The sequence below is a fragment of the Dioscorea cayenensis genome, chromosome 15 (assembly GCF_009730915.1).
Source record: "Dioscorea cayenensis subsp. rotundata cultivar TDr96_F1 chromosome 15, TDr96_F1_v2_PseudoChromosome.rev07_lg8_w22 25.fasta, whole genome shotgun sequence".
In the NCBI taxonomy this organism is placed as follows: Eukaryota; Viridiplantae; Streptophyta; class Magnoliopsida; order Dioscoreales; family Dioscoreaceae; genus Dioscorea; species Dioscorea cayenensis.
The window spans coordinates 22,143,940-22,170,268 of record NC_052485.1 but is presented as its reverse complement, the minus strand read 5'-3'; the positions used below and the strand labels follow the sequence as shown (position 1 = coordinate 22,170,268).

Below are 26,329 nucleotides of genomic sequence, written 5' to 3'. Positions count from 1 at the left end.
GACCGTGAATGGTTCATGCTATTCATACATATTTTTAATAAAATATGTGTGCAAACTATAGAAAGGAGAGTTGTGTGACAAATGAAACAAATCATGCTCTCTTATAAATTTAATCGATTATACATGCTCATAGTTAAGCTCATTTGAATAAAATAAATGAACAAGTTATCATACATTAATATGATATTGTTTTATCAAACTTAATTAGATTTTGAGATATTAGAGTGAATCAAATAAATTTTAATGCGCTAAAAATAAAATAATTAAAAGATAATATTTTTAACACATTTTTGATATAAAATAAAATATTAAATAATTATATTATTTAATATTATATAATATAATTATGATAATAATAATCTTAATTTTAATTTGAATTAAAATCAGATTTTCACCCAATTTGAACTTACATAGGTGGAAGCATTGTATATTTCTATAAATTATAAACATAAGATAACTTCAAATAAAAAAGACATACTATTTAGAGCATTACTTTGAAACCCATCCAAGATTTGAAAAAACAATGAATGGAGTTTCTTTGTAAGTGGGGATCAATAATGTTGTATTTTTTAATTTTTAATTAAAAAATAATAATTAATCAGAAAAAAACTTAATTCAAAATTTATTTTAATAACATTTTTATGCAAAACCAGTTAATTTGTATTAAAAAAACATGGTCATAATTTATTTTATTGAACTCTAAAAGGAAAAAAAATATAACTTTGTTCTTAAACCCAATTAAACAGTTTTTTGCTGATAAATTATTAATATATTATTTTAATTTTTAATTTTGTTGAACATAAATAATTATTACATGATTTATGAAAAAAATTAAATATATCTGATAATTTAATCATCAAAACCAAAATTAACCCTTTTTACTGTGTAAAATTTCATAAAAGTTTATTTTTCATCAAGGGTTTTTATGCAATTTTACAATCTTTGTACTTTTCGTTCCCAATTCAAACCCTAATTTCCAATTTCGCTGCCGTCGTTTCCACTTCGCCGTGGCGCCATTGTGATCGCCGCCACCAGGAGCTCCTCAATGATCTGGTCGTGTAGCCGGCTCGAACTCAGCGGCAGGTGCCGGAGCTGGGGACGGCCTGGCGGAGCTGCGGATCGAGATGCGAAAATATCCTATGTAATCTTAATCGGATTGGAATTCTTATTAGAAAAGAATTCGAATTGGAGAAGGTGTTCTTTTTTTTTTCTACGAATCCGAATTCTTATTCGAATAGAATTCAAATTGGAGAAAGTGTTTCTTTTTTTTCCATAAATTATATATAGATAGCACTGTATTATGTAATTATAAACCTTGAAAATAAAAGAGTTCAAGCTCTTGTGCTTCTTTGGCTCCTTGAAACTCTGCAACTCCAGTGAATCATGGGAAAAAGTAAGTAGCACTGTATTATCATTATTATTTTCTGCATTTTATTGAAATTATAATTTTGCACTCTTTGTTCGAGCCTAAGAAATTTTGGTGTATTTTATTGTTTATGTATAACAGGTAGGATTGACAAGGAGAAGGTCGTGGACAAACAAAAAGCTTTGCTAGAGAAAAACACCACTAGACGAGGTGAATCTCTTATAATCACTGCTTTATTGATTTTTGATATTGTTCTTGATATTCTTCAATGCAAAAACCTTTTTTTTTTTTGTGTGAATTTATAAGAGAATTATTTGTATATGATTTCGTCAATGCAGAGCGAAATCAATATGTGGCCACTGATTTATCCAAGCCTGACAATAAAATTGATATTGTATCTAATTCACAATCTATAAGTAAACGAAAAATAGATGACTTTGTGGATGCTCTCAGTAATAAGAGGTACTTTGGTGTTTATTTTGTTAATTTTCAGTATCTAGATTTTAAAGTGGTAGATATTGATTGTGAGTTGTTGTTGTTGTTGTTGTTGATACAGAGTATCAGTACGAGAGAAGGCTTTAATTGTGGTTATGGATCTCTTGGAAAGTAATGGGTTTGGTGAAGTATTGGAGTCAAGGTAAATAATCTATATATATACAGTATAAGTTTTATTATTATTCCATATGTTTTACAAATTTATAAAAATTGGTTTTTCACATTGTTTGTTGTAGATACATTACGTTATTGTATGAGTATCTCAAATTTATTGAGAAGGGGACAATCAAAGAAGCTTCAATTGCTTGCCGTTCCGTTGGTTAGCCTTCCATATTTTTAAATTTAGAGTTTTTGGTTATTCTTTAGGGTTTTAATTATTTGTCATCACTGAGTATTGATGTGCATATAAATATTTATATTTTTTGAAGGATTATTGGCTATTTGCATTGGTTGTACAAGCAAGGTTCAGGAAATCATAGAACATTCAACTCCGATTTTTTCTAAAGTTCTTGAATCACGGCTTAACCCACAAGTTAGATCATCTGTAAGTATATATAGTATTTTTGTTTTATCTTTAACAATTGTGGGGTTAATTTAATCTATAATGCATCGTGATTTTGATTGTGCAGCTATTCCAATGTATTGCTATCGTCACTTTTGTTAGTAATAATCCATGTGAAACCCAAATGTATATGAAAACCATTTGGGAGGCAATTGAGGAAAATTCAAATTCTAATGTAAGTATCCACATTCTCCCATTTAATTTAAATTTAAAGCAATTGTAACTCACATTATAAACTTTGCAGCATGGACAGAATAATAAGATTAAATCGTCTGTGTTGGTGACTGACTTGACAGCATGGTCATTTCTGCTGACAAAGTTGGACCATTGGAGGATTGATTCAAACAAGTGGAAAGGGCAAGTGAATGCTAAAAAATCACTTTCTTGCTTGCTTACTCTTGATGTTCATACGATTTTTGGAGTTATAAAAGTTTGTGTTTTGATGATCTTTTCAGTTCAATATCATTGTTGACCACATTGCTCGAGGATGCAGATTCATCTACTAGAATAGCCGCTGGTGAAGCCATTGCTCTAATTTTTGAGACAGGTAGAGCGTATAATTTCTGCATAGAAGAGGGCGATTGTGAATTTGTCAAGGACACAGTGAAAACTCAAGCAAGCCGATATTCAAGTGAAGCTAAGCAAAATGAAGAGAAAAGTGTTTTTGATGACATTTTTGTATTTTTGAATGTAATTTACTCTCATAAAAAAGAATTTGTTCTCACCATTACTATATACTCATATATATATAAATTATGTGGTACTTAAGATTTATTAATTGGTTTCCACAGGATGGTACATTTCAGGATAAATCAATAAAATTTGCAAATAAACACGGAGAGCTGAAAGTGTCAACATGGGCAAGAGCCATTCAGGTTCTTATTTGGTTGCATTATTCTCTCTATTTCTATTTCTGCACATATTTTGTGTTTGTAATTACTTATGCATATTTGATTGCAGTTGAATTTTATCAAGTGTTTTCTTGGGGCTGGTTTCCGCAATCACATGCAGGTTTTTAATCTAATATTAATATTTCTGTGTTTGAGACTAATATGTGAATGGATTAATCATCTTTGCTTTTTTTTTTTTTTGCTCTCCGGTTTTACAGAGCAATGAGTTCCTTCAAGATCTTTTTGGTTTATCAGAAGAGGATGATCATCAAACCTGGGATGAAAAGGTAGAACACGAATAGAAAATTAAATTAAAGTATGGGTTAAATGTCGAACTAATGGATTTGTTTTTTTATCATGAAGACGGTAAATTATACATCTCACAAGGAAAGAATGCAATTGCGAAACAAGCAGAGGAAATTGGTTGAGGTAGCTTCTTGTTTCAGAAAATTTTTCCTTCAATGCCTGAAATCATACTTTGTTTCTCTCACAACTATGTATAAATTATGTTTTCATTTTCAGGAACAACATTTTTGTTTCGACTCTGAAGAAGGATTTGCCTGACTATTTTATACAGTTTTTTATTTTTTTATTTTTTTATTTTTGTGTGTATATATGCATGTGTATGTGTATATACATACATCAATTTTTATTTTGTATTAAAACAATTTTATTATACATTTAATTACTAATCAATGAATTGTCGATTTTTTCCCCAGTAAGCAAACACTTCTTGAAAATTATATATTCTTGAAATACTACTGCAGATTTTTATGGGTTGTGTAGACATATGCACTTTTTTTTGTTGTATATATGTAAATAGTATTTTTATGAGTAATATGCTCAGATGTGTGCACATGAATATTAGTTGGGTCTGTAAATATGGAAATATCCTGTGAAAAATAATCCAAAATTATGGTTAATTATATTTACTAAGAAAGAATAAAAAGAAACAATTTGAGAGCTGGTGACATGCATGAATACATGTTCAGGTATTTCAATTTTTATAAATAAAACTTAAAGTTACACGTATATACATTCCGCATGATAAACTCTTCAAATCAAAGAATGCTAAAAAATTAATATGTTTATAGATATATGTGATTTAAATATGGTTCTTTATATTTATCAACATTTGTTTTTTTTTTTTTTTTAAAAAGATTATCAACATTAGTCATCCAATTTGTGTGAAAGAGATGAATTTTAATTTTACATGTTGAATTAAATAAATGTATCTAAAGATTACAAGTATGCATAAATAGTGAGACACAAAGAAACTTAAAGGGCATAATGTTTTAGCTCATTATGTTTAGAAAGATTTATAAAATTAATTAATTTTTTTTTTTTGAAATATTAGAAAGAACCAAATATTAATATATAAAAGAAACTTACATATATAAAGTTGATTTAACGGTAGAAGATTTTTTCAAATTTTGATGAAAATTATAAAAGAATTAACAAAAGAGATTAAGTGGTTATGTAAATTTAGAGACTATATAATTATTCTTAAATAATTTGTGGGTCTTACTCTTTTGATTTTTTCTTTTATTTATAATTTGACAAGTTTGTTTTTCACGAGAGTTGAAAAGATCCATCAATAGCAATTAATCAGTTGAGAAATAATAGAATAATATTTTATCATAACCCTTAATAGAACAAAGCAAATTATAATTCAGGGCAATAAAAAATTTTATTTTATTTTAATCATTTTTATTTAATACATTAATTTTTTAAAAACTATCTTGTTGAAGAAATATATAAATATAATTTTAAAACAATATTTATAAACAGGATTAAGCCTTTTAATTACTATTTATTATTATTATTGTTATTATTATTATTTTAAATATAATTTTTTATTCCAAGGTGATTTATAATAAAAACAGTATTTTTTAAAAAAATTTCACATAACTTTTAAGCTAACATTGAACACCTGTCACAATTTATGAAATTTATTATTATTATTATTATTATTATTATTATTATTATTTATGTAAAAATTATTTATTTTTGTGAAGAATGGGTGCTGTGTTAATGATTTTGTGTAGATAAATGAATATACTTTTTGCAAGTTCAGAATGTGAAAAAAAATAACACCGTCATTATAGTTCAATTAAAAAAAAAAAAGTCTTTGATTGGGTAACAGTAGGGGGTTGTATATAAAATCAACAAAGTTTTTTAAGGCTTGGAGTAAGTGAAGCTCGGCCATTTGACTTGAGTGACTAATATTTTTATCCCTGTCTGGTTTATAAACCATTACAAAAATATTTATTTATTTTTTTACCAAATTTAATTCTTTTCATATATCTACTGCAGACGTTTCTAGAATGCTTGCAGCTAAAAAACTGGGTTAAACGAGTCAGATTGATTGAGTTATTGTTATGATCAAATTAACACTAAAAAGTATTCACTGTGTGACTATTTATCAGCATGGTAACACTATTATAGGATCACAAGTTTGTATTAAGTTGAGAAATGGGTAGTAGGGTGATGTAGCTTTTTATAATTTTTTTTTGTTAAAGTGCTAGTAGAAATCGGGTTGGATGGTTCAGATTGATTGAGTTACTGTTACGTTCACGATATGATGTTTTAATTAAAATACTGTGTATCCCACTTTGTATTGTATATTTATTTATCAGCACGGTAACACTACTACAGTGCCAAAAGCTTGTACTAAGTTGAGAAATGAATACTTGGGTGTATTGGTTTTTATAATTTTTTATTATTAGGTTCATTAGGATGCTAGTAGAAAATAGAAATCAGGTTGGACTGTTTATTGTGTAACTATTGATAAGCACAATAATACAATTTAGATGAATAGTACTATTTGGATGAGAATTGTTTCTTTGTTGCAGAGGCTATTCCATAAGCATACTAGCATGTAATACTATTTAGATAAATAGTATCATTTGGATGATAATTGTTTCTTCACTGTAAAGGCTATTTGGATGACCGTTAGATAGAAATCCAAATAGCATGAATGTTCGTAGATTTTATATTTACGAACGTTCATAGATGATGCCGCTTCATATATATATATATATATATATATATATATATATATATATATATATGCAGCATTTTGTAATTATGAACATCAATTTTGACAGGAAAAATTGTTATATAACACTATAAGATAATATTTTATAAATTCTTTTAGTAAAATGTATTATCTTGAATTTTGTAAGTAAGAATCCCTCGAACGGAAAAGTTAACTACTGTCAATAACTATTTGGTCTATTGATATCAAATATTTTGTATGAAGTGTATTCAGTGTTTATCCCACTGAGATGGATGCGAATTCTAATTTATACAGGTGAAGAGCATAGGTGTTGTAAAATTTAGCTCTTTATGTGTGCTCATTTGTGACATGTAACTTGCCCACATTTATTAAGATAAAAAAAACTAATTAAAAATTAATAATTACTTTGTTTATGAAACTGATCTTTATAGAGACCCTAAAAACTTTGTGAATCTGGACGAATTACATACGATGGAACTTAATTATTGTGATACTCAATGGACAAAATTGCCTTTAATTTTATGGTAAAAAAATGGTAGAAGCCTTGATATTTGAATCATAAGATGTGTAATTAATTGATTCGAGACTACATATATCAGCAATAATAAGTTTGAAAATTATTCACAATGAAATTTACAAAGTGTTGTAATTATAATTAATGAAGACACAGAAATAAATTCATGATTTTGTAGTTTTCCTACATTCTGAGCCACTAATGCTACTCTCTATTATTAATACTGTATATCTACACTGTTGCTTCTCAAGTTAGAACAGAGAGAACCAAAAGCCTTTGGTCTAATGGTATTGGTTCATTGTGAAAAGTATTTTGTAGAAATTTTTAATATTTAAAGTTTGAAAATACTCTGAACAGTGGTGCCAAAAAAAGTTTCGATTATAAGAGTGGATTTGCTATTTAATCCCCTATCATCAGAGTGAGTGCGCATGAGTTGAACAATTAATTTTTGATGATATTGGTTCATTTATAATTAATTTTAATTATTATAATTAAATAAAATAAATAAATAAATAAATAATATTAATTTTCAATATTAATTAACTATAAAGAGAGGTAATAATGTCATTAAAGACTCGTTGCCCCTTGCTACCCCATTATTGGGTAAATAGGGATTCTTACGATGATGGTTGGACCATTAAATCAAGGAATCCTCATTCCCATTACCTCAGTACTCCAAATAAGAGGCAACATGGATTAATGAAATGATTATGGTTATGATAGTATATCTATTCCCTCCATCCAAACGTATTTTGTAAGCATAGGGTTCATTACAATAACATGATCAAATAAGTACTCGTGCAAATTTGTTACTTGAAATAAAAATTGGCATACAATTAATACAAGAAAAATCAAACTGGGTTCTTATCATATATCATCCTTGCAGTCATCAACGTGAAATATATATACACCATTTCTCAAATTTCCAAGAGCTCCTACAATGTTTTTTTTTTAATATTTTTTTCCTAAAAAGAAATCATATGTGTCCATCTACTAAGTATGCCCTCATTTACATAAACGGTAGGGAGAACATCATATTATGAGGTCAACAGTTTATTCATAACTAAATCAACACAATAAAAATGGCTATTAGAACGTTTTTAATAATAAAAATTTATTTTAGTGGAAAATTCTATTGTTAGTTTCACATCGCATATAAATTACATAAGACTAGAACATGAATCGAGTTTATCACTTGCTTAAGTTCAATCATTCTATTATATAAATTATTACCGACCTGTAAGCTCTGTAAGTGTGACATTATTAAAAGTATACAAGTCAGCCTGGTTTGAAGCTGAATCATTTTTAGTGGAAAAAATACCATTAAAACCCGGTGCTTTAGGCGTTGCTAATGGTGCATCATCGTAAACATTTCCCAACATGATAACCACCGATGACATAATTGGTCTATCCTCCGCCTTTTCTTGAACACATAAGAGACCTATATTTACACATCTCATGACTTGAGATACTGAAAATAAATTGCCGATTAGTGGATCCAACAAATCTAAAACCTTCCCTTCATTCCATAAGCTCCAAGCCTGAAAAGATTGTTTACTAGTTTTAATGATACATTTTTTTAAAGAAAAAAAAATAGTTGTTAACTTTTAGTATATATTAAAATAAATAGCTCAATACATTTATATTGGACTACTCACATTCCCAAGAAGATAAAGATTTGGCTGTGAGAGGAAAGCTCTATTCCTCTGGCCACTTATGATTTCCAGTATTAATACCCCAAAGCTAAACACATCTGATTTCACTGAGAAAACTCCATCCAATACATATTTTGGGGCCATGTATCCACTGCATTTTTAAAATTTATGACCATTAATATATATATATATAAATTTAATTCATTTAAGACAACATTTAAATTATGAAAGTGGACTTACTATGTGCCAACCACTTTTTTTTGTCTTGGTTAATTATCGTTTCATGTTCTCCAAAATTTTTAGCTAAGCCAAAATCTGAGATTTTAGGGTTCATTTCATTGTCAAGAAGGATGTTACTAGCTTTGAGATCTCTATGTATGATCCTCAATCTCGAGTCTTGATGAAGATACAAAAGACCTCTAGCAATGCCCACAATTATATGGAAACGTGTTTGCCAATCCAAATGCACTCCTTTTTCTTTATCTAATGAAGTACAAAGTATTAAGATGCAAACTAATAGTGGTTATAATGAATGAGACACACACACACACACACACACACACACACACACACACATATATATATATATATATATATATATATATATATATATATATATATATATATATATATCAAAATAAGTAAGAAAGCTAACCGAATAATAATGCATCCAAGCTCCCATTGGGCATGTACTCGTACACAAGAATCTTTTCATCTCTCTGAATGCAATATCCTAAAAGCCGCACAAGGTTGCGGTGTTGAAGCTTTGCTATGAAAGTAACTTCATTCTTGAACTGATCCACACCTTGCGTTGAATATTTAGTGTCACGCCCCGAACCTGGTGCGCTGACAAACGGCCGCAGACCCACAAGGCGGGGCCCAGTCAACCTGCAAGGCCTCAAAACCTAAACACAAACTAGGAGTAGAAAATAACTGACAAAATACTAAATAAGAGTACAACTGAAGGTTTACAACCAAACCCAAATACAAGGCGAAAGAAATACAGTACGACCTACAAGGAGGTCCTTACACAATAATACAACAAATGCAAATACATAAGCCACAGAACATAATTCCAAAGAAGGCATCTACTGGAAGTCTTCTAAGATCCCTCAGGTCTCATCGCTCCCCGATCCGAAAAAGGATTTAAAGTAAATCCATGAGCTCACTAGCCCGATGAAGTAATCCAAAAACAAACTGGAAGCAAAAAGTTCGAGTCCGAAAAATTTCACACACAAAAAAATAATGCAATAGCACAAAAATAATGTAAACAAAAATCAAAGGTAAAACAATAAATACAATATCCAAAGTATGACTCCAAATTCACCGAAAGTGCTAAAGGTCATTTTGTTTACCCTCGGTGATGACTCGAGCCGAAAATAATCGAAATCATTTATTTACCCTCGGTGACCCGAGATCGAATAACAGTGGTCGTTGATTATTTCACCGAACGGACACTAGATGCAAGCTGCAGCTCTCATTTTTCCAAAATTACTTGTCGACAAGGTCGGGGTTTAACTCCCCAGCGACGGGGTTGCATATTGTTCATTTGGAGACCAAAAAATTCGAGATACAATTCCAAGCCAAGAATACTGGAATATCCACAAGTATTTTTCCAAAAAAATTCATCTAATAAAGTAAAGTAAATAATTAAATAAACAGATAAATAAATAATGTAAAAAGGAAATACTCACTTTTTTTCCAAACCTAAGCCCTCGGTTCTCACTTTGGAGAAATAACAACATTTCACAAATATTTTTCCCAAAAATTCAAGAAAAATAAAGGATTTACAAAAAAATAAAAATAAAAATAACACAAATATAAATAATAGTGAAACCAATAAATAATTATTCGACCAATCTCAAGGAAGAAATGCATTAATACAATAATATACTAAAAATTTGTAAAAAAATACAAGGTCTAATGTATCTCATCAATTGAAGAAAAAAATGGCCACCTAAAACCAAAAATAGCTAGAAAGATAATTTCAAAGGAAATATTGTCAAAACAAGGATGTTAAAAATTTTAAGAAAGAGATAGGCTAGGACATAAAGGCAAGTGGATATTTAAGTGATAAATGTATAACCAAATAATATATAGGTAATTCAAGTTGATGTTAGGTGGACCAAGGATTCAAGCACTTAATAAATCTTAAGTTTTTGTTATTGGGAATAAAACAAGATTTCAAAAAAAGGATAATTACTTTGCTAAATGTTTGGAAGTAACAAGGAAATAACATATATAAGTTTTTGGCAAATAATAGCACTATGGTTCCAACTAAGTATAAAAACTTCTCTTCCTCTAAAAACACAAGACATAAATAGATGGCATTCCCACAATAATTTTTTTAAAGAATAATGCAAACAAAAATTTCAAAAAAATTTTTGCATGAAAAATAAATCAAAACAACAAAAATTTAAATACAAGAGTTTAAGGGATTACTTACTTGGTGATCCTAAATTCAAAAAGAGATCCAAGATGATGCTCAAGGTGGTCCTAAAATCCAAGGGAAAACCAACCAAATATACATGAATATTTGGAAGAGTTCAAGCACCAAAGTTCATGCTAAGCTAGTCTAAAAATACCCCATTAAAACAACAACAATATGAAAGTATCTACAAGTAGATCTAACATAAAACTAATACTAGCGGTAATAACAATGATGTGGGAAGGGAACATAGAATGATTAAGAGGAACAAGGACAATAGGTGAGAGAAACAAGGATGGAAATAAATCTCCTAGCACAAGTAGTAGATCAATGCATGCATGCATGCATGTATATATATATATATAATCACAAGGGTGCAAAAATATATAAGGTCCAACACACATGCCAAAACTACAAAACTAAACATTCATTAGGCATGCAAAAACTTGGGTTTTTGGCTTGGGTTTCAAGCAAAATGGTATAAACATATAGATGGTTCCATGAATAAAACTTTATGTAACATGGAGACCAAGAACTAAAGATACTCAAGAGGCACAAGGGTGGGTTTCAACATGCATAAGGAGAGGTTTTTCATGCAAGGATAAGCACAAAAAATTTTAAACAACAACCCATGCAAACATAAGCAACAAGACAACCACCATCAACAAGAGGAGGAGAGAGCCTACCTTGCCTTTGGAGGACGCCGGCGGCTACTTGCTCTTCTTCTCCTCACCTTCGGATGCCAAGACCACCGGTGGAGACTCGAACTCCGGTGATGGATGGCCTTCTTCTTCAACTTCCAAGGAGTAAACAAGTGGGAGAGTGGAGAGAAAGAAGAGAGATGGAGGAATGAAGAAAGGAGATGACCATGGGGGTGAAAACATTCGGCCAAGAAGGGGGCCATGACAAGATGGCTTCCGGGAATTCCTCCGGGAATTCTTCTCTCTAGAAAGACTCCCAGCATGGTGACAAGAAGAAGAAGAAAGGATTAAGGGGTAAGGTAAACAAGGTTAGCACTTAACTAAGTTTTTTAGGAGACAAATGAAAGGTGTAGGGACCAGGTTAGCGGGGTCCACATTTAGACAAGCGCTTCACTGCTACTTGACGTCCCTCAGCTAGCTTCCCCTGCATTAAATTTGTGCTTTAATCACATGGCTTTATATTTGAGAATCAATTTAATGTAGCTTATATATATATACACGATTCACCTTGTAAACAAGGCCAAAACCGCCTTTCCCAAGAATGTTTGTTTCGGCAAAGTTGTTTGGAGCTTCCATCAAAGTACTCCATTGAAGTTGTGTTACCTACAATTCATCATTTCCTCTTATATCTCTCTCAAGTTGATGATATGTAATAAAAGCTGAATATGGAAGAGCTTTATAAATAGATATTATTAAATGTCCCTTACAGTCGTTGAATTTGATTTAACTATGGGAGAGTATTGATTTGCTTACCTTCGTGCATCATCCTCTTCTCCTCCTCCAACAGAAGAATAGCATTAAAAATATTAATGCCACAGTCGAGAAAACAATGATCAAAACCATTGATTTGGATCGATTTTTCTTACTAGACTTGCTTGAGATTGAGGCTGTTGGATCATCGTAACAAAATTAAAGACATTGTTCTTTTTCGGATGAGAAACCATCGTTCTTTAATTTTGAACAATGACATGAAAAGAAGAAAAAGAAGATTGATGTTTTGGAGATTGAGGCTAACAAATAAATTTTCAAAGATACTATGAGAGAATGCATCAAATGGTCAAATTACTCCAAAATTATGTCATCATATATAGCACATTTCAGCTCAGAAGATATAGTTTTTTTTTTTTTTAAGAAAAAGAAAAACTTAGTTTAGTGATGGTTTGATTTATTTAACTTTGTTAAAATATAGTTGTAATTATTGAGGAAATGATTAATATAGTAGTTAATAAACCTAATTCGGTTCATATTAATTTGTTTGGACTTAAAATATTGCATTAATGACTTAGTGCTGGTCGTTATACCATGTTTTATTAAGACATGGGTATTATTGGAATATTAATAACTTGGAATAATACGTCCATATCTCCACTATGTATTGAAAGGCCATTCTTGGAAATATCTGAGTTGTTAATGAATAGTCAATGCTCATGCACCTAGGCTACCATAGAAAAGTAAAAGGGCCCTTAATGTCAAGGGTGTGAAGTTGACTCATTTTAACCAAGTTCTCAAGTGGCTACACAGACCCTATAGATCACCTACTCTCACGTTCACCCCCGCATTTCGACCTAACAATCTAACATCCACAAATAAGAAATTCGACACATTCATATATGTACACGCATATTAAGTCCTCCGATTCGAAGAGATATATAATAAATGACTAACTTAATCTAGCAGTTAAAATTTTCATTGGCATATATATATATACTGTTTTTGTCAGATGATCCTTGTGATATTCAAACTCAAGTTTAACAATGAACTAGCACAATATTAGCAGATACTATCGTGCAAATATACTCTAATAATTAATTCACAGGAAATAAATAACAATATATGGGTTAATGCATCAGGGAGCTTAATTACCTAGATCAGCAGCGGCAAGCCGGACAAAGACATCCTGTGTAGGATGAGAGGACATTTGCATGTCGATGAGCTCTGTGACCCAAATAATGCACCCCATTCCTGCACCACTGATGTTGGTTATCGCATAGGCAGTGCACGAGCAGTTCTTCAAACAGTTAGCTCTGCATTCATTCAGGCTAATGTTTGGGTATGGGATGGCTTTTGACGTTTCTGGCAGCGCCGTAATGGTGATAGTCATGAACCCGTCGGTTTTATTCTTGCAGTCGAGCGTCGTGAGGCGCTCACAACCGGACAAAGCATCCCTTAGAGCCCACTCCTGTGGCGACTTTGGTTTGAACCCTTGCAAGCACCTGCATATGGGCCAGACATCGATGTTGCACACGCCGAAAGGCCCACACTCTGAGTACTCCTCGCACTGGCTCTTGGGGAAGTACAAGACGTTATTCCACGTGCCTGACCTCTCAATCCACACAAAACTTTTCTCCATGCCGGACTGGTCCACTATCGAGCGACACACAATCGTTGTGCCCGTTGTGTTATACATGTAGTAAACCTCGTCCTTGTTGCTAACAAAAGCAGAGGAGAGGCCATTGTTGCTCTTCGTTGCTCCTATGTTGCTGAACGTGATACCGTTCCATGGCCCCATGCGGGCCTTTTTAGTTGAATCAGACCATAAATTAACTTGAGGAATCCCTTCGAGGTCCATGGATAGGACGTATCTTCCTGGAGATGGATCATCATTGCTCCGCCAAGAGGTGAGATTGCGGTTAAGTCCAGTTCTCAAGTCCCATCCGAACTTCATGCCAGAGAGAAGGGTATCGGTCGGGTAGTCAAAGCTCTGCCAAGCGAACTCGCTGCTGTTGGCTTCTCTGATGACAAAGTTACCGTCATCTAACAGCTGCGCCACCGGATTGCTAAGGATCACTGAGGGCATGGGCAAGAACATCATTGAGCTGATGGTGAGAGTTCCATTGTCATTCAGTTCCAAGCTTCCATTGGTGCCTGACAGTGGACTTCGACGGTTGGCAACCCATACTATTGTTTTCTGTCCTGCTGGTTGTAGCTTGTTGTACCATATCCCGACGTAACGGTTCTTTGATCCACCAGGACTGAAGAAGCCTAAGGCAAAGAATTCTTTGGCTGAAACTAAGATTTGGCCATCTTGGAGAGGCTGATTAGGGTTCAAAGTGTCGGTTGCGATGGAATAATGGAAGATAACTAAGAGCAAGACAAGCTGGGTAAGTAACTGTACCATTTGTTAGAGATCACGACCTCAGTGAACTATCTTCAATGGCTGCAGCTGCAAGAGAAAACAAGAACCAGAGAGAAAAAAACACAAGAAGAAGAGGATAGCTAACAGAGCAAGAGAAGAGATGCTTGACTAAGTTGACAGCCAATACCAAGCTGGTCTTCTCCACTACCATATATATTGAAAAGTAAACATAAGAAAAGTTAACCACTTACCTCGCTTCTCATTGGCCAACATAACCCACTAACTTGTCACTAACTGGTCCACAACCTTAAACATATACTATATAATATTGCTAATAAAAACATACTCTTTTCTCAGTCAAAAGTCTGAGTATTGGTCAAGCTCTCCATCCTTCACACCATGCTTGATGAGCTTCATCCATGCTTCAGCAGAGAGGTCCACCATTCTTCTAGGATGCAACACCCAGCTACTCAACACCATGCTTCGATCACATCAGTAGCTTAGCATCAACACCATTATGATGCAAGTTAATTACCATGCTTCTTCTCTTCTGCTTGAGGAACAAATGGATCGGTATTAACGTTACTTATAGAGAGAGAGAATCAATCAACATTAACATGAATTATTCTAAGAAAAAATCAAAACAAAAAACTTGACTTTGACATTGACAAAGAAGCGTAGGGCATTAATTTCAACAAATTTTTTTTTCCCGGCCTCACCGCGCTTTTTATGGTCAAACATCAATACTAACATCATTTTTTCATTTTGACATGGTACTTGAACTATTACTTTTCTCCTCCTAGTCTCTTTTTGTGTTCTATTTTTTTTTCTAATTTTATTCTGGTTTATCTCTTTTCTTTGGTTTTAGTTTTTCTTTGTAGTTTTTGTTTCTGTTATCCTTTGTTCTATACTCATTTATTTATTTTTAATAATTTTATAATTTATCTATTTTATTAAAAAAATAATGCATTATATAACTTGATCAGATTTTCTTCTTGTCTGCCTCTTTGTTGTTGAACACTTGGACTATTGCTTCTCAACCCTTACATTGATTTATATACACTTGTGAAATTGTACAATGTTTTATAAAAATAATTAAGAATAAATAAATAAATATATTTATGTCGGACGGGCTTTTCTTTCACACAATTTATACCCTTATTATACAAAAGAGAGAGAGAGAGAGAGAGAGAGAGAGAGAGAGAGAGAGAGAGAATCAAGCTACATTAACAAAAAAATTAATTGGGAGAAAAACGAAACAAAAAGGCTTGACTTTTCTATTCAACAATGCTGAACAATGGTGCATTAATTTATATATATATTGTGAAAAATAGATAAATCATTAGTTTAGTGAAAGAAAGTGATAATGGGTGTATTGACGACGTGGCATGTGCGTACATGGAGAAGTATGAGGCAAGGGCATTTTGGTAATTTGGCGGGCGACTGGATTTTATGGTCGTACCAGGTCTATTTGATGGGAAACGGGTCAAGGAATAAAAGTCACACATACCAAACTTTGGCTAAATTCCATTGTTTAGGCCTCGAAAATCCTAATCTGTCGTTTTTAGTAATAATTGATTTCGTTATATCTTAGAATAGAAATTTCTGATTTGTGAACCGTTTGTGGCAACAGTATTTATTTTGTTAGATCTTTTATTTCTTGCTGATATTTGAGAATTTACTATTTTTGGTAAATTTTCAAATTATTTCCTTTCTTAGTGCTATTTTCGCCTATTTAATGTAAGCCTACGGGCAAGAGGAAAATCAGTTTTGTGATCATCATTTTCTTGAGTAATAAGATTTTACTCTTCCCAATTCCTGGTTATCTTTGATCAACAGGGCTTGGACAACTTGTTACAGGCATTTGAAGGCGAATCAACGGGTTTAAGTATATTGCTGCATCATAAAGTAACACAACAAAATATCCACCGGAGTTAAGAAGACAACCACTTATTGAGAATAGACATTTTTGTCATATTACTTCCTTTCTTTGGCTTTTGAAAACGGACAAATAAACACCCCACACAAAAAAAAAAAAAAAACATAATCATCCACTTCTTTTTTGTTTTTCTCTCTCATATATATATATATATATATATATATATATATATAGGCTAAATATCAACCACCAACTTTTTTACAGTTATTGTTATATAACGATGATTGTCCAGTTAAATGATGATTTGACATTATTACTTGTACTAGATTGTGCAGGATTATTGTTATTTGCTGTGAATGATTATTGTTCTGTACTATATAACACTGTTTGGTATTGTGCATAGAACGATGATCACCATTATATATAAATCTAACAATATTATGGGATGTTCTTAGATTTGAAATTTAGAAACATACTTAGAAGATGTACCCTCATATATATATATATATATATAGGGAAATGATAATCTAGGTACGCCCCTATATTACTATTCTCTAATATTTGATTTACAATCATTGGATCATTATCTAATGGCTATTTGTTTATATAAGTACCGTACACCTTTTATTGTTCATGATTATTGAATGACACTATCGAACGCGTTTTAATACTGTTTATGATGATCATAGCCGTCGGATTACCATTTGACGGGTATTTTGGATGTGCCTAGATTTAAAATCTAGGGATGTCCCTAGATTACCGGTCCTTATATATATATACTAAATATCTCTTGTTGGCATCTATATATTTGGAAATTTGTTCACAAACCTTACATTTATTTACAATCTTATAAAATTTAATAATTTTTTTTTGTTTTTTATTTTTTTGAGATTTGTTGTATTCAGATGCAATATGGGGGCTAATAATTTTAGGATTTTAAATTTAAATATTCAAAGTAGTTTTTATATTTTTTAATTATTTTAGATTTATTAGTTAGTTTATTATCCAGTAATTTGTAACTATTTTAATTTTATTTACTATTTTGATTTTGTTCTTGATATTCTTCAATGCAAAATTTCTTTTTGTTTTGTGTTTTATTAGATAATTATTTGCATATAATATTAACAATGAAGAGAGAACCAATATGTAGCTGCAGATTCGTCCAAAATTGGCAATAAAATAGATATCGTTTCTAATTCACAGTCGATTAGTAAACTAAAGGGGTATTATGAAGCATTGTTATTTTGAGACAGTATCAGTGAGAGAGTGGAAGTTTCAATTGTGCTTTAGAATGCCTTGGAAAGTAATGGGTTTGGTGAAGTATCGGAGTCGAGGTAAATAATCTATACAAATATAGGAGTAAATTTTTGGGGGTGAGTATCAAACTTTTCCATATTTTCAGTTAGAACACCAACTTTTAATTTGTATCAAAATGAGTACAAAATTTTAATTTTATTTTTACAACGGATAATTGGGGGATCTTGGTCATAATCCAGTGATGTGGATGCTTGAAATGTGACGTGGACACCCAAGATCCCCGTCAGCAGTTTACTACCTCAGCAATTAATATACAACGGATTTTTCCCATCCACGTGGTGGCCACATAAGATGCCATGTAAGCATCATCCCTTTCATTTGTTCCTCTTCCTCTTATTACCTAACACTGTAGACCTAATTAATTACGTCACAGGTACCGCAATGAGCCACCGGCTTTCGGTGGAGTGAGCATGGCACAAATTAGGTGCACTCCATAGATGGTCACCACGAGCATGGCTCTAGCCAAGAGCATGAGCTTGATAGATTTCAGCGCCATACTGCTGATCTTGTCCATGACTTCACCAGCGGAGGTGGTGGTGGAGAGGAGTTCTTGTTGCTGCCGTGGATTCACAAGCTATTGAATGTGTTCGTGATTTGCAACGCCATCCGTGATGGGATCAAGCAGGTGTGGAAATGGCACAAACACCTTGAGATCGTCATCGTCGTGCTTTCTCCGAAGAGCTACCTGATGGCCTTTGCTCACTTGGTGGGTTATCCTCTATTGTCATCTTTAATAACAATTTCAATGGGAACCTTCCACCGATGCTCGGTGAGTGCTTGATGCTGAACAATATTGATCTATAACAATTGGTTCATTGGTTTGTTTCCCCATGGGATATGGTCTGTGGTGAACCTGACCACCTTGATCATGCACGGCAATGGCCTCACTTGCGAGTTACTGTAAGATATGTGGAACATCACCCACGTTGAGGTTCAAGACAAATGCTTCTCTGGTAAGATCCCCTCCTCGGCGGGAAAACTCTTACTCTTTAAGGCCGGAAACAACCAGCTCTCCGACGAGCATTGTGTTGGGTATTGGGCTCCCTTCCTATATGGAGAAAAGCCTAAATGGTCCAAGCCCATTAGGGTTCACTTTGTTAAGTGTTTTCCATCATATCAGGGTTAAGAGAGTGAAAAATCTAGAGAGATATACCAGTCTCAAAGGGAAAAACTGCAGATTTTCTCAGGTTTGGATTTGACAGGGGTAACAACTTCAAGCTGGTGTTTGGAGGGTCAAACAAAGTCTGATTGAGCTGAAATTTTGTGGGCACGTTCGGGACTTGTGGAGCTTGATTTCTAATAGACGGTTTGTGATTTGGCTTCTCCTAACTTGAGATATGAGGGTCAGAATAGAAGCCGCAGAATATTGCTTTTGCTTCCAATATATCTTGTTTTAGCTATTATTTTGGTCAAGTTGTATTTTTTTGATTTGTGCTCATTCTTGAGACTCTCTTGTACCTTGAATTTGATCATAGTGGAGCTTGGCTTGGTCGAGATTGACCCATGGTTTTTCGCCCTTGATTTAAGGGGTTTCCACGTAAAAATCTGGTGCCTTGTGTGATTGCAATTTTTGTCCTGTTTAGGTTGCTCTTCTTAATGTAGCAAGCTTGGGGATTGTTATTTGCTATTAATCTATTGAGATTTTTGCTTAATTCTCATCAGAGTGGTATCAGAGCTAGGTTCTCAATCTTTGTGATCATAATGGTTTTCTTGCTTGAATGATAGAGGCAAATACAAACCAGATGATTAGTTTGAATGGAAGCATTTATCATCTTTGGAAAGAGAAAATGGAAGATTTGTTGTTTGTTAAAAATATGCACTTACCTGTGTTTGCTGCATAGAAGCTGGATTCAAAATCTGATGAAGAATGGGTATTTGCACATCAACAAGTTTGTGGGTTTATTTGACAATGTGTTGATGATAATGTTTACAATCATATTGCTAAAGAGACTGAAGCCAAAACATTGTGGGAGAAGATTGTGTCTTTGTATGCTTCAAAGTCAGGAAACAATAAGCTGTATTTGTTGAATTCCATGATGAATTTGAGATATAAAGAGGGATCTTCCATATCAGATCACTTGAATGTCTTTCAGGGGCTTCTTGATCAATTGTCAGGGATGAGTATTAAATTTGAGGATGAAATTCTTGGACTTTGGCTTTTGAGCACACTACCAGATACATGGGAGACATTTTGAGTCTCAATAATAAATTCTGCTCTAGGTGGTGTGGTGTCTCTAGAGTCAGTTAAGAATAGTACTCTTAATGAGGAGATGAGAAAGAAGGCTTAGGGTTCTTTTTTTCAACCAGAGGTTCTGCTTCATAAAGATCAGGGGAGAAAATTTTGATAGAAATCAGAAAGGTAGAGATAAAAGTAGAAGCAAGTCCAAGTCTAGATATAAGGATGTTGAACGTCATTATTGTCATAAAATGGGGCACATAAAAAGGAATTGTTTCAAATGGAAGCGAGAAAACAAGGGAAAGGGCAAGCAGGAGAAGAAGAATAAAGATTGTGATTCTGTATTTGTTACTACTTCTGATGATTTGGTCTTCACTACTGAGACTGATATAATCAACATTATATTTGATGAGTTCAGTTGGGTTGTGGATAGTGGTGCTACTTTGCATGTGATGCCAGGGAAGGAATTCTTCGCATCTTTTAAATTTGGAGATTTTGGCTCATTGAAGATTGTTAACACTAGCATTGCAAAGGTGGCTGGTATTGAAGATGTGTGTCTACAGACTACCATGGGTATGAAGCTGCTTCTAAAAGATGTAAGGTATGCTGCTGATGTTCGCTTGAATCTTGTTTCAGTTGGCAGATTTGATGATGACAGATATGACAACTTCTTTGGTGGTGGAAAATGGAAACTTACCAAAAGAAACATGGTTGTAGCCCGTGGAAATAAGGATTCTAAGCTATATTGGTTGAAGGGTGTTGTTCCTAGTGATGATGTGAATGCAGTAGATATGGTGGCATCTAACTTGTGGCACAGGAGACTTGGCCATATTAGTGAAAAAGGACTGTTTTGCTTGGCTAAAAAGAATGTTCTTCCAGGATTGAAGAATTCAGAGTTAGAGAGATGTTCTCACTGTATGGCAGGAAAACAAAAGAGGGTATCCTTTAAGAAGCATCCCTCTTCAAGGAAGTCAGAGTTGCTTGAGTTAGTACATTCAAATGTTTGTGGACCTTTAAAGGTAAAATCTTATGGTGGTGCCTTATACTTTCTAACATTTATTGATGATCATTCCAGGAAACTTTGGGTCTATGTTTTGAAGACCAAAGATCAGGTGCTTGAGAAATTTAGAGAGTACCATGCCTTGGTTGAAAGGCAGTCTAGTAAGAAGCTCAAATGCATTAGGAGTGATAACTGTGCTGAGTACTGTGGATTTTTTTAATGCTTACTGTAGACAACATGGAACCAGACACGAGAAGACACCTCCCAAAACTCCTTAGCTTAATGGTCTGGCAGAGAGGATAAACAGAACATTGATGGAGAGAGTTAGATGCATGCTTTCAGAAGCAAAGTTACCTCAAATGTTTTGGGGTGAGGCATTATATGCAACAACACATGTGATCAATCTTAGTCCTATTGTAGCCTTCAAAGGTGATGTGCCAGATAAAGTATGGTTTGGAAAGGATGTTTCTTATGACCACTTAAGAGCATTTGGTTGCAAGGCATTTGTTCATATTCCAAAAGATGAGAGGTATAAGCTTGATGAGAAGACTAGATAGTTCATCTTCATGGGTTATGGTCATAATGATAAGTTTGGGTATAGACTGTATGATCCAGTGAAGAAGAAGCTAGTTATAAGCCGTGATGTGGTATTCATGTAAAACCAAATGCTTGATGACATTAACAAGGTGGGGCAAAAAGATCCCTTGAAGACTTATGAGTTAATTAATGTAGAGTCAGTTCATGTTACACCAACTCTAGAGACAGTTGATATCGATGTTCAGAATGATGATTAGCAGGGTGGAGATGAATTAGATGTTCCAGGAATGGATGTGGAGATACAACCTGAGGAACATGAAGATGAACTTGAAGATTCATCTCAAGTTCAATTTAGAAGGTCTAACAGAGAGAGAGATGTGTCCACCAGATATCCATCAGATGAGTATGTGACCTTGACTAATGGGAGAGAACCAGAGAGTTACAAAGAGGCCATAGAAAGTGAAGAAAAACATAAATGGATTCATGCAATGGAAGATGAAATGAAATCCTTGGATGACAATTATAAATTTGATATAGTCAAGTTGCCTAAGGGAAAGAGGGCCTTAAAGAATAGATGGTTTTACAGTGTGAAATATGAAGGAAATTCATCATCTTCTAGATATAAAGCTAGATTGGTGGTGAAAGGCTTCATTCAGAGAAAGGGGATCGACTTTGATGAGATTTTCTCACCTGTTGTGAAAATGGCATCTATTAGAACTGTGTTGGGTTTAGCTGCAACTCTTGATTTGGAAGTTGAGCAAATGGATGTCAAAACTACATTTCTCCATGGTAATTTGGAAGAGGAAATTTATATGGAACAGCCTGAGGGTTTCAGGGTGCATGGCAAGGAAAATCATGTGTGTATGTTGAAAAAGAGTTTGTATGGCTTGAAACAAGCTCCACGACAATGATATAAGAAGTTTGAATCGGTTATGATTGAGCAAGGCTATAAAAAGACTACTTCTGATCATTGTGTCTTTGTGAGCAAGTTTGCTGATGATGATTTTATTATCTTGTTATTGTATATTGATGACATACTTATTATTGGGAAAGATTTTTCTAAAATTGACAGAATAAAAAAGCAACTCAGTAACTCATTTGCTATGAAAGATTTGGGATCAGCAAAGCAGATATTGGGTATTAGTATTATGTGAGATAGAAAAGAGAAGAAGCTTTTGATGTCTTAAAAGAAATATATTGAGAAGGTGTTGGAGAGGTTCAACATGGGAACTTCTAAGTCTGTAAGCACTCCTCTAGATGCACATTTCAAACTGAGTGTTAGTCAGAGTCCTTCAATTGAGACCTAGAAGGTTGACATGGAAAATGTTCCTTATGCATATGCTATTGGGAGTTTAATGTATGCCATGGTGTGAACTAGACCTGACATTGCTTATGCTGTTAGCAATGTTAGCATATTTCTCTCAAATCCAGGTAGAGAGCATTGGAATGCAGTGAAATGGATTATGAGGTATCTTAAGGGAACTTCAGACTTAAATTTTTGTTTTGGTGGTGAGAAGCTTGTGCTTGTCGATTATACAAATTTTGATATGGCTGGAAATGTTGATTCTAGAAAGTCTACTTCAGGGTATTTGATCAAGTTTGTAGGGGGAGTTGTGGCCTGGCAGTCTAGATTGCAAAAGTGTGTTGCATTGTCCACCACTGAGGCAGAGTTCATTACCATCACAGAAGCCTGCAAGGAATTGCTTTGTCTTAAAATATTCTTACTTGAGCTTGGCTATACACAAGAGAGGTATGTCTTATATTGTGATAGTCAAAGTGCAGTTTATCTTGCCAAGAATCAAACCTTTCATTCTCGCTCAAAACACATTGATGTGAGGTATCATTGGATACGAGATGCATTGGATGCCAAGTTGTTGGAGTTGGCTAAAGTTCATACAGATGACAATGGTGCTGACATGTTGACAAAGACTTTGCCAAGAGGAAAGTTTGAGGTTTGCCGTATGATCGCCGGAATGGCGGTCACCTCCACATAGTCGTGATGGGAGATATGTTGGGTATTGGGCTCCCTTCCTATGTGGAGAAAAGCCCAAATGGTCCAATCCCATTAGAGTTCACTTTATTAAGTGTTTTCCATCATATCAGGGCTGAGAGAGTGAAAATCTAGAGAGATATAGCAGCCGCAAAGGAAAAAAATTACAGATTTTCTCAAGTTCGGATTTGACAAGGGTAGCAACTTCTAGCTAGTATTTGGAGGGTCAAACGAAGTCTGATTGAGCTGAAATTTTGTGAGCACGTTCGGGACTTGCAGAGCTTGATTTCTACTAGACGGTTTATGATTTGGCTTCTCCTGGCTCGAGATATGTGGGTCAGAACAGAAGCTGCAGAATATTACTTTTGCTTCCAATATAGCTTGTTTTAGCTATTATTTTGATCAAGTTGTATTTTTCTAATTTGTGCTCATTCTTGAGACTCTCTTGTACCTTGAATTTGATTATAGTGGAGCTTGGCTTGGTCAAGATTAACCCATGATTTTTTGCCTTGATTTAAGGGTTTTCCACGTAAAAATCTGGTGCCTTGTGTGATTGCAATTGTTGTTCTGTTTAGGTTGCTCTCCTTAATCTAGCAAGCATGGGGATTGTTTATTTGCTGTTAATCTATTGAGATTGTTGCTTAATTCCCATCACACTGGTGGGCCAAGAAAGCCCTAGATCCTAGAAAACTAAGCTACATTCCAGCAACTCTAGTGATCTTTCCCTCACGGGCCCAGCGACCACCACCACTACCGGCGATGATCTCCAAGGCAGATCATTTCTGGCATGAGCCAAGGTAACAGCGAGTATTTCTCCCGCATCGGTGTTACCGGCCGGCGAAACCCCTCTACAGTGCCGAATAATGAGAGGAAGTAAAAAAAACCTGGGGATGCTTACGTGGCATCTTATGTGGCGTCTACTTCAACACCATGTGCAGAAGTTTTTGAGCTGACGCATTGATGACGTGAATTCTAATAGTCCATGCAAGATTTTTGGCATCGATGTCTCAAACAAATCACTGGAATCCCCCAATTGCCCAGCCAGAAAAACAAAATTAAAATTTGTATTCATTTTGATACAAATTGAATGTTGGTGCTCAAACTGAAAACATGGCAAAGTTTGGTACTCACCCCAAAAATTTACTCACAAATATAGTATAAAACTATAAGTTTTACTATTATTGCATATTGTTTACGAATTTATAAAAATAAGTTTTTCACATTGTTTGTTGTAGATACATTACCTTATTGTATGAGTATCTCAAATTTATCAAGAAGGGGACAATCAAGGAAGCTTCAATTGTTTGCTGTTCCATCGGTTAACACTCTGTCTTTTTCAATTTAGAGTTTATGGTCATTATTTAGGGTTCTTATTATTTGCCATCACATGTGTATGTAAATATATATATACATTTTGAAGAATTATTGGCTAGTTGCGCTGGTTGTACAAGCAATGTGCTAGAAATCATAGAACAATCAGCTCTGATTTTTTTCTAAAGTTTTAAATCACGGCATAACCCATAAGTTAGATCATCTATACGTTTATAGTATTTTTCATTTGATCTTTAACAATTGTAGGGTTATTTTAATCTATAATTCATACTATATAACTCATCTTGATCTTGATTGTGCAACTATTCCAATGTATAGCTATCATCACTTTTGTTGTTAATAATCCATGTGAAACCCAAATGTATATGAAAACCATTTGGGAGGCAATTTGGGAAAATTTAAATTCTAATGTAATTATATATCCACATTCTTCTATTTAATTCAAATTTAAAGCAATTGTAACTAGTACTATTAACTTTGCAGCATGGACTAAATAATAAGATGAAATCTTCTCTGTTGGTGATTGACTTGACTGCATATCATTTTTGCTGACAAACTTGGACCATTGAAGGATTGATTCAAACAAGTGGAAAGGGTGTATGACTGTTAAACATTTACTTTCTTGCTTAATTACCCTTGATGTTCATAAAAGTTTGACTTTTGATGATCTTCTTAGCATGATGTCATTGTTTACCTTACCTCTAAAGTATGCAGATTCATGTACTAGAATTGCAGCTGGTGAAGCCATTGCTCTAATTTTTGAGACAGGTAGAGTATATAATTTCTGCAGAGCAGAGGACAATTATTGTAAAGATAAGTGTCTTTCATGACATTTTCGTGTTTTTGACTATAATTTATTCTCATAAAAAAGAATTTGTTCTCACAATAACTATATGCTTATATATATATATATATATTATATGGTACTTAAGATTTGTGAATTGGTTTTCACTGTACAGGATGGTACATTTCGGGATAAATCAATAAAATTTTCAAATAAACGTGGGGAGCTAAATGTGTCAACATGGACAAGAGCTATTCAGGTTCTTTTTGGCTTCCATCAGTCTCTCTATTTCTATTGTTGCACATGTCTTGTGATTTTGAAGATTAATGCGCATTTGATTATAGTTAATTTTTTTTAAAAGGTGGAAAACCACTTTAATTAAAGATCAAAAGCAAACAACAACCTTTCACAAAACTGCCGTGGAAGAAGCACAAAATACAGAGAACTACAACATCAAACCATAAGAACCGACAAAAGACATACATAGAAAAGACACACAGAATAACAAACAAACAAAAAAGACACTGGCCTCCTCAAACCTCTTGAACCACAGTCTCCTCAGAAGGTGGAGCTCCTCCTGCTTCCTCTACTTGAGGACCTAAAAA

General features: G+C 33.6%; 2 protein-coding genes and 1 pseudogene across 5 annotated transcripts; 1 reads left to right on the top strand and 2 right to left on the bottom strand.

Moving 5' to 3' along the window:
* Positions 1–953: 953 nt before the first annotated feature.
* On the top strand, positions 954–4,027 carry LOC120276920 (interferon-related developmental regulator 1-like). 2 transcript variants are annotated; one of them, XM_039283658.1, is made up of 14 exons: positions 954–1,393; positions 1,508–1,576; positions 1,705–1,828; positions 1,923–2,003; positions 2,098–2,180; positions 2,290–2,405; positions 2,491–2,598; positions 2,668–2,780; positions 2,879–3,113; positions 3,215–3,298; positions 3,384–3,434; positions 3,532–3,600; positions 3,677–3,742; positions 3,836–4,027. In XM_039283658.1, the coding sequence occupies exons 1-14, from the start codon at positions 1,384–1,386 to the stop codon at positions 3,875–3,877; spliced, it is 1,251 nt and encodes a 416-aa protein (XP_039139592.1). In that variant the 5' UTR covers positions 954–1,383; the 3' UTR covers positions 3,878–4,027. The 2 variants fall into 2 exon arrangements, with proteins under 2 accessions (XP_039139592.1, XP_039139593.1); XM_039283659.1 differs by lacking the exons at positions 954–1,393; positions 1,705–1,828.
* Positions 4,028–8,078: 4,051 nt separating this feature from the next.
* LOC120277818 lies at positions 8,079–9,592 on the bottom strand (annotated as a pseudogene).
* A 1,353-nt stretch (positions 9,593–10,945) lies between these two features.
* LOC120277923 (receptor-like serine/threonine-protein kinase SD1-8) lies at positions 10,946–15,211 on the bottom strand. Of its 3 annotated transcripts, XM_039284794.1 has the most exons (4): positions 13,497–15,205; positions 12,141–12,236; positions 11,619–12,057; positions 10,946–11,000 (listed from the first exon to the last, which is right to left on the bottom strand). In XM_039284794.1, exons 1-3 carry the CDS (start codon positions 14,749–14,751, stop codon positions 12,044–12,046), a joined length of 1,365 nt encoding a protein of 454 aa, XP_039140728.1. In that variant the 5' UTR covers positions 14,752–15,205; the 3' UTR covers positions 10,946–11,000; positions 11,619–12,043. The 3 variants fall into 3 exon arrangements, with proteins under 3 accessions (XP_039140728.1, XP_039140727.1, XP_039140729.1); XM_039284793.1 differs by lacking the exons at positions 10,946–11,000; positions 11,619–12,057 and adding an exon at positions 12,387–12,520 and having other exon boundaries at positions 12,179–12,236; positions 13,497–15,211; XM_039284795.1 differs by lacking the exons at positions 10,946–11,000; positions 11,619–12,057; positions 12,141–12,236 and adding an exon at positions 12,394–12,581 and having other exon boundaries at positions 13,497–15,209.
* Between the last annotated feature and the right edge of the window lie 11,118 nt (positions 15,212–26,329).

What these genes read in the sequence shown, in the direction of transcription:
- LOC120276920 (XM_039283658.1), top strand. An exon ending in GATTCAAACAAGTGGAAAGG is followed by an intron (nt 2,781 to 2,878) that starts GCAAGTGAATGC and finishes TGATCTTTTCAG; the next exon opens with TTCAATATCATTGTTGACCA. An exon ending in CATGGGCAAGAGCCATTCAG is followed by an intron (nt 3,299 to 3,383) that starts GTTCTTATTTGG and finishes ATTTGATTGCAG; the next exon opens with TTGAATTTTATCAAGTGTTT.
- LOC120277923 (XM_039284793.1), bottom strand. Translation starts at nt 14,751, where the DNA reads ATGGTACAGTTACTTACCCAGCTTGTCTTGCTCTTAGTTATCTTCCAT. An exon ending in GCTTGCCGCTGCTGATCTAG is followed by an intron (nt 12,521 to 13,496) that starts GTAATTAAGCTC and finishes ATGATCCAACAG; the next exon opens with CCTCAATCTCAAGCAAGTCT.